Raw genomic sequence first — 6,922 nt, forward strand, 5'->3', positions numbered from 1 at the left:
TATTGATGAGCAACAATCCACATAATATTTGTCAAATTCACAAATATATTGATATTTGTTTTCTAGTTATAACAAAACAAAATCAACATATTTATTTACCCCCTGAAAACTTTTAATGTAAACCCAAGAAACACATTCCCCTGTTTGGAAATCACTGTGTTATAATATTGAGGTTCTACTGCAAATCTAAAAAAAAAAAAAAAAGCTAACAAGAATATACGACTAAGTACTGGTTTGATTTGAAACTTTTGAAGAATGCTTTCACTTTCACTTCACCATACCAGACTCTTTCCCACACTAGTGACCAGTTGAAAGTTCATGAACTGATATCAATTCACTTGACTAAATTTAGTTATTTTATTATATAATATGATTTGTATGATGTTCCACTACACAACAATGGACTACATGTGTGTTTTATGTATGGAATATATGGACTATATATATATATATATATATATATATATATATATATATATATATAGTTGAAACTGATGGCTGAATCTCACAGTTTGTTTCTAGCCAATAAACCATACAAAGAGTGTCAGAGTTCAGGAGATAAAATGCTTTATAACCTAACAGCCATTTGATGACTCAACATGAACTTTGAGTGCGAAAGAGAAGTTGACCAAAGTCTGGTAAAAACAGAAGTCCACACCCACTCTTGCTGCATTATTGTCATACTGCACTCTTTCAGTCTCTTGGTTGACTCTCAGGATGATGAACCTCTCATCGTCTACAGACCCCGCTGCCAAAAACTTAATGGAACCCCCGGAGTCTTCGGTGGGCCAAACGGTCTCAGCTACCTTCCTGGGCCTGTCCTTCCTGCTGGGTGCCCCGGGGAACCTGCTGGTCATCTGGATCATCTGGAGGCACATAAAGCCCCGCTCCCACACCATCCTGCTTATCCTCCACCTGGCTGCCGCAGACCTGCTGGTCCTCATCACCCTGCCTCTGTGGATCTACTCCCTGGTCTACTCCTGGGTATTTGGAGAGGTCTTCTGCAAGACCGTTGTGTACGTGATCCACGTGTGCATGTACGGCAGCATCTTCCTCATCACACTCATGAGCATTGAGCGCTTTGTGGCAGTCCGTTACCCGTTTGTCATTCAGTTCTCCAGAACCCAGACCGTTCTGGACGTCAGCCTGATCGCCGCCTGGGTCCTGGCGCTGCTCCTGGGGGTACCTGTGATTCTGACCCAGCAGGTGGACGAGGTGAAAGGGGTCAAACAGTGCCTCGTCAGGGAGTTCAGCTCTGTGGCTCTAGAGATAACATGTACTATTCTTGAGACCATTGCAGGATTTGTGGCACCCTTCACCATCATGTGTATCTGCTACTGTCTGGTCGCCAGCCAGCTCAGAGAAAAGAGCTTTGAGGACAAAAGAAGGGTGATGGTGCTGATAACCAGCTTGATGTTGGCCTTCACCTTGTGCTGGCTGCCTCACCACATCAACAACATCATTCAGCTGGTGTGTATGATGGAAACAGAGGACAGCTCATGTGGCTCTAACAGTTTAACCTTTATCTCCGGTGCTCTGGTGTTCGTGAGCAGTTCGGTGAACCCTGTGTTGTATGCCTTTGCTGCCCGGAGATCCAAAGTGCGCATAAGAGGGCTTAAAATCATCAGATATTTTCAGGAAGTGGCTGCACACACCAAAGCTTATAGGGGAACTAGTTTTAACGAAGCAGACAGTGCATGTGAACCCACAGACAGGGAGCAACCGTTGTCAGACACATTCAAAATAAGAGACGTGTGAAATTGTAATTCTATGACCTAATAATAACAATTTACTATTTTTGCTATTATTTAATATAATAATATAATAGTATAGTATAATATATATTTGATACAATCCAAACTAAGAGAGGACTTCAAAAGTATAGCATTTCAATATTTGTGAGTGTTTAAACTGTGAACATGTTGAATATGATGTCCCATATGTGAAATATTTATTCAAGGATTTAATTTCCTGAACTAACATGAATGTGATTCTTATTGTGGTGCTTATTTTCATGCTGTTTCTTATTTATATGTATAGTAGTAACCATTGTTTGAACACATTTTTCAAATGTGTTCTATTTATATTTTATTAGGATAAAAATTCTGTATCAATGCATCCAATTAACTGTCCATCAGAAAGAGAGTTGTTAGGATTGTTAGGATTGTGTAACCTCAATTGAAATGAGAATCAAAGATGTTCTTTCTACTGTGCCATATACTAAAGTAGCCATGCCATATAACAGTGTTTCTGTAAAAGCCAAGTTCATTTTTGTTGAGGGGAGAAAGAAGGAAGTGGTGTACTTCAAGAACTTTGACTTTTTCAAAAGTATTTTATTCCATTCTGGAATGTGTTACTTCCTAATATTGTGTGTTGTAAATAACAAATGTCTTACAACGCCCATTACTGTCAGCTGGAACTGGGCGTGTCTTCTCAAATAAATAATTCCGTAGAAAAAACCCTTGCTTTTGTCATTTTCCAGCTTCAACGTAACCGGAACACATGTACAATCCTAGGCCAGGATGTTTAAATAGAATTTCGATTTTTTTTATTTGAACTCTTTGACCTATTCTTAAAAGGAATGTCTCATATTGAACTTGCTAACCTTTGTTTTTTAGGTAAATTAAACATTCCATTCCAATTTATCCTTTTCATGACTCAAAAGCCTGATGGATGAGTCACTGGATCTCTGCCTCTAAAAGCCCTGTGAAACACCTACTTCCTGTCCGCTCAAGGCTCAGAAGGAAGTGGAGGCTTGCTTGGACAGCACTTTTTGTATGAGGACACTAAACCGCACATGCGTACACACACGTACACACACATTTATACACAGATGTAGCTTGAGACAAGCGATGGCTTTGCCCTCTTCAGAAGACATGGAACCTGAGGATTTATCAAGTGGAGCAACCGTGTGCTGTGTGATCCTGGGCCTGTCCTTCTTGGTGGGGGCTCCGGGGAACCTGCTGGTCATCTGGACCATCCTGAGGCATGTCCAGAAGCGCTCGCACACCGTCATCCTCATCCTCAACTTGGCTGTGGCGGACCTGCTCATCCTCATCACCCTCCCTTTGTGGATCTACTCCCTGGCCTTCTCCTGGGTGTTCGGCGAGGCTTCCTGCAAGGCCATGGTCTTCGTCATCAACGCCTGCATGTTCAGCAGCATCTTCCTCATCACCACCATGAGCGTGGAGCGTTTCCTAGCCGTGCGCCACCCTTTCGCCTCGGCTGACTGGAAGAGGAAAAGAGCCCTGAGCAAAGTGCTGCTGGTGCTTTGGGCCGCTGCCTTCCTGCTGAGCTTGCCCGTCCTCCCCACCCAGGTCTTGGACGGGGACCGAGGCCAGATGCAGTGTCTGTACCGGGAGTACACCTCTGATAGCCAGGAGGTTCTTTTCCTGCTGCTTGAGACGCTGGTGGGCTTCGTGGTGCCACTTGCTGTGTTGGTGGTCTGCTACAGCTGCCTCTGCAGCCGCATTGCTCAGATGACCCTGAAGTCCAAACGCAAGTCCACCTTGCTGATCGGCAGCGTGGTGGTGGTGTTCACCGTGTGCTGGACGCCACATCACGTGGGCAACTTCCTGACACTGGTGGAGCTGGCCATCAAGGGGTCCCACCCGGCTGCGGCCAAGAGCCTGGAAAGTGCCAGGAACATCATGACCTTCATGGCCGGAGCCTTGGTCTTCATCAGCAGCACGGTCAACCCCATGCTGTACATGTTTGCGGCGCAATCGTTCAGGAGCTCTCTGAGGGACACAGGCATCCAGAAGCTGTTCCACCACATCTCCAGCACGTCCCCAGGGGAGAACAACCGAGAGATGTCCTTTGTATCCAAGAGACAGAGCAACCAGACCAGCAGCTCTCAGTGTTCTCTGGAGCGACAGGTAGACGTACATGTAAATGTGTGAAAAAGTATGTGTCTATGTGTGTGTTTTTGGGGTATTGCTATTTGGATTCCTTTTTGGTAGTTCTCGACAAAGAGTTTACAAGAAAGCATTGGGAATGAATGAAATCCTTTGTTTTTGTAAATAGCCTTGATGAAATGAAGTTGTTTGTGAATGGATATTATATTTATATGCTTTATCTTAGAAGTAGCCATTTTGATATACTGATTTAATTTTTTAATTGAATTTAAGTTTATAATTTAAAATAATACATATTGCAAAGAGTTGGTTCATTGTGGCATTTAAGGCTATATTTCTATACTCCTTTGGCTGTCATCACCCTATTGCAAGGCTCTTGTTTTGAGGAACTATACCATCCAATGTCATGCTATAGCAGCCATATTGTTTATTATAATGTTTTTTTTTTACAGTGTTTTATCATTATTTTATATGAAAGACATTTGCTATTCTGTATATGCAAAAGCACTATTCTTTTGTATAGTAATAATAATATGCTGCTGTTAAGTTGAAGTTAAGTTAAGTTGAAACGTGATTGCATTTCTGTGACAGGGACAGCAACAGTCATGTATTCTACTTCCTTTCATGCTGAAATTGCCCAATGAAAGACTGGTTGTCCTTCCTTTGGAGGGCAGTAAAAAGCGGAATAATGCATAACTCTTGGCCACAGTCATGTGAGGAAAATTAAACGTATATTTGGAATAAATGGAAAAATATAGTCATAGTCTAATTAGTAGGAAATACACCAAATAATAAGGTGTTTAAAACAACTGCACATTTTGAAAAAAAAAGTAATGATAATGCAAAATATAACTTCTTTAAGAATTGTTCACTTCACTTAATAACCCTTTTGGACAGTGTCAAGTAGGAAAACAGTGACATGTGTATGTTTGTGTCTAATCTCCAACATCAGAGAAGTGTTTCTGACCTCTATGTTTGTTCCCATACCATTCTACTATTAGTACTAGTAACATCTTAACCTTCTGCTATCCACCGCTGGGTGATTACACATTGTTCAAAACTGTAATGGTCTGCATCAGCAAGCCAGACAATGAGCCAGCCAAGTTCACTGGAGCAATGTGGCAACAATGCTTGCAAAGGGCCTGTGGTGGGAATTGCAGGACAGCTATTCAACCACTAAGATCTATGCATGGCCAATGGCATTGTTTTCATCTGTTATTTCCCAATTGATAGTTTTCTTGTCCCAGCACGAAACCACCCTTAGCATGAGAAAAAACAACTTGCAGGACAACAGAAGTCATCGACCATCTGTGCAAGATAAAAAAAGAAGCGAGGGCAAATCCTGCGGTTCTATGAACCAAGGTCTGCAGAACCACCATCCATCTCAGACACCCCAGGTAGAAGTGCTTTACTGGAAGAAAAGGAGATCAGTCATGATCACATATAACTGTGTGTTATGTCTGTATATATTATATACCATATATTGAGCATACCAAATATATTAAAGGTCTCTCAAACAGATACGTCTCTCACTTTGTACAAGGGGCCTTACGTTATGACAAAAAAATGTGTTCTTGTGTCTGAAACTGGTGGCCACAGAATTACCCAATCCCACACCAAAATCTTTGAGCTGGTTTCCTGCACATCCCACTCTACCTATTGCCTATTAAAACAAGATAGTTGAAGATGTTTGTAAATTAATCTCAATGTCATATCTTATCAGTATTTTCCAATACAATGCAATAAAATCCGAACAAGGGGCGACAGAGCCTTCTCTGTTGCTGCCCCCTCCCTCTGGAACTCTCTCCCCACACAAATCCGCGACTGCACCGACCTCTCAAATTTCAAATCTCTCACAAAAACTCACCTTTTTAAAATTGCTTTTAATGTTTAGCTTAGTCTAATATGTTTTTAGTGTTTTTTTTTTGTTTTTTTACCACTTGATGTTGTTTTTACTGCTTTTATCATGTATTGTACAGTGTCTTTGAGTATTTAGAAAAGCGCTTTAAATAAAATGTATTATTATTATTATTATTAAAATCCTAACTTTATTTACAACAGGCCTGCTATACTATTCTACATTATAGCCTATACTATATTCTACTACTATACTATTCAAGACACTACAATACTATACTATACTATATTATACTTTAACTATAGTATACTGTACTACACTTTAGCCTAGTACAATGTGATATACTAAACAATACTATGATATACTTCACTATAGAATATTATACAATACGATATCACAATACAATACAATATTATACAATACTAAATTATCTAAAGCCTACTATACTGAAATAAACTATTCAATACCATACTACAATACTATACTATGCTATAGCATAATATACCATAATATACTAAACTCAACTAAACAAAACTTTAATTGACTATACTATAAATACTAAACTATACTATACTAAACCTTACTATACTATAATATACTGGTATATTTTGCAGGACACATCTTCTGCAAAATGCTTCATGATAGGACATTCGGAAAGCTGTGGAACTATTCTTTACATCAAGCACTTGCTGTTGTATTTTACTAAGTTATTCTTTTATATATATGCAAAAGAAGAACTATTCAAAAGAAGAACTATTCAAACACAATGTGTTTGAATAGTTATTTTCCATATACCTGTAGGTATAAGTTGGCTCTCACGAGTCACAAGTTATTTGGGAATTCAACATTGAGAAATATTGAGAAACATTGAGAAAGACCGAAACATTATCAGAAGATGGAGGTTACTTATACCATACAAACTCTCTCTCTCTCTCTCACACACACACACACACACACACACACACACACACAGTTGTATTTTATAATCGTACTTATATAGGCTATGTAAATTAGGACTCTGAAACAAATGTATAGAAGGCCTCTATCGGCCTCTAAACAGTGACTAACTAAAGTATAGGGTGTTTAACATTTTGGTTGTAGGCTATTATGTATGTAAACAAACAAGGCCTTTGCCCTATGGACAGAGACTCAGTTTCTAGTGCCACCAAGTGTTAAGACCAAGTACTGAACAGAAAGTCGCCACTGA

The 6,922-nt window shown here is 39.9% G+C and overlaps 2 protein-coding genes across 2 annotated transcripts; both read left to right on the forward strand.

The window, feature by feature from the left end:
• Window positions 1–717: 717 nt before the first annotated feature.
• On the forward strand, window positions 718–2,489 carry LOC311356294 (leukotriene B4 receptor 1-like; the record flags this gene model as incomplete). The annotated part of the gene is made up of 1 exon (XM_084476062.1): window positions 718–2,489. One exon carries the CDS (start codon window positions 718–720, stop codon window positions 1,756–1,758), a length of 1,041 nt encoding a protein of 346 aa, XP_084332188.1. The 3' UTR covers window positions 1,759–2,489.
• Window positions 2,490–2,766: 277 nt separating this feature from the next.
• Window positions 2,767–5,845, forward strand: LOC311356252 (leukotriene B4 receptor 1). Its single transcript, XM_084476020.1, has one exon. It carries the CDS (start codon window positions 2,778–2,780, stop codon window positions 3,900–3,902), a length of 1,125 nt encoding a protein of 374 aa, XP_084332146.1. The 5' UTR covers window positions 2,767–2,777; the 3' UTR covers window positions 3,903–5,845.
• The last annotated feature ends 1,077 nt before the right edge of the window (window positions 5,846–6,922 follow it).

Source organism: Micromesistius poutassou (assembly GCF_964030765.1).
Source record: "Micromesistius poutassou genome assembly, chromosome: 12".
In the NCBI taxonomy this organism is placed as follows: Eukaryota; Metazoa; Chordata; class Actinopteri; order Gadiformes; family Gadidae; genus Micromesistius; species Micromesistius poutassou.

Bases quoted from the DNA above. Each gene is read 5' to 3' on its own strand.
- LOC311356252 (XM_084476020.1), top strand. From the start codon at position 2,778: ATGAGGACACTAAACCGCACATGCGTACACACACGTACACACACATTT.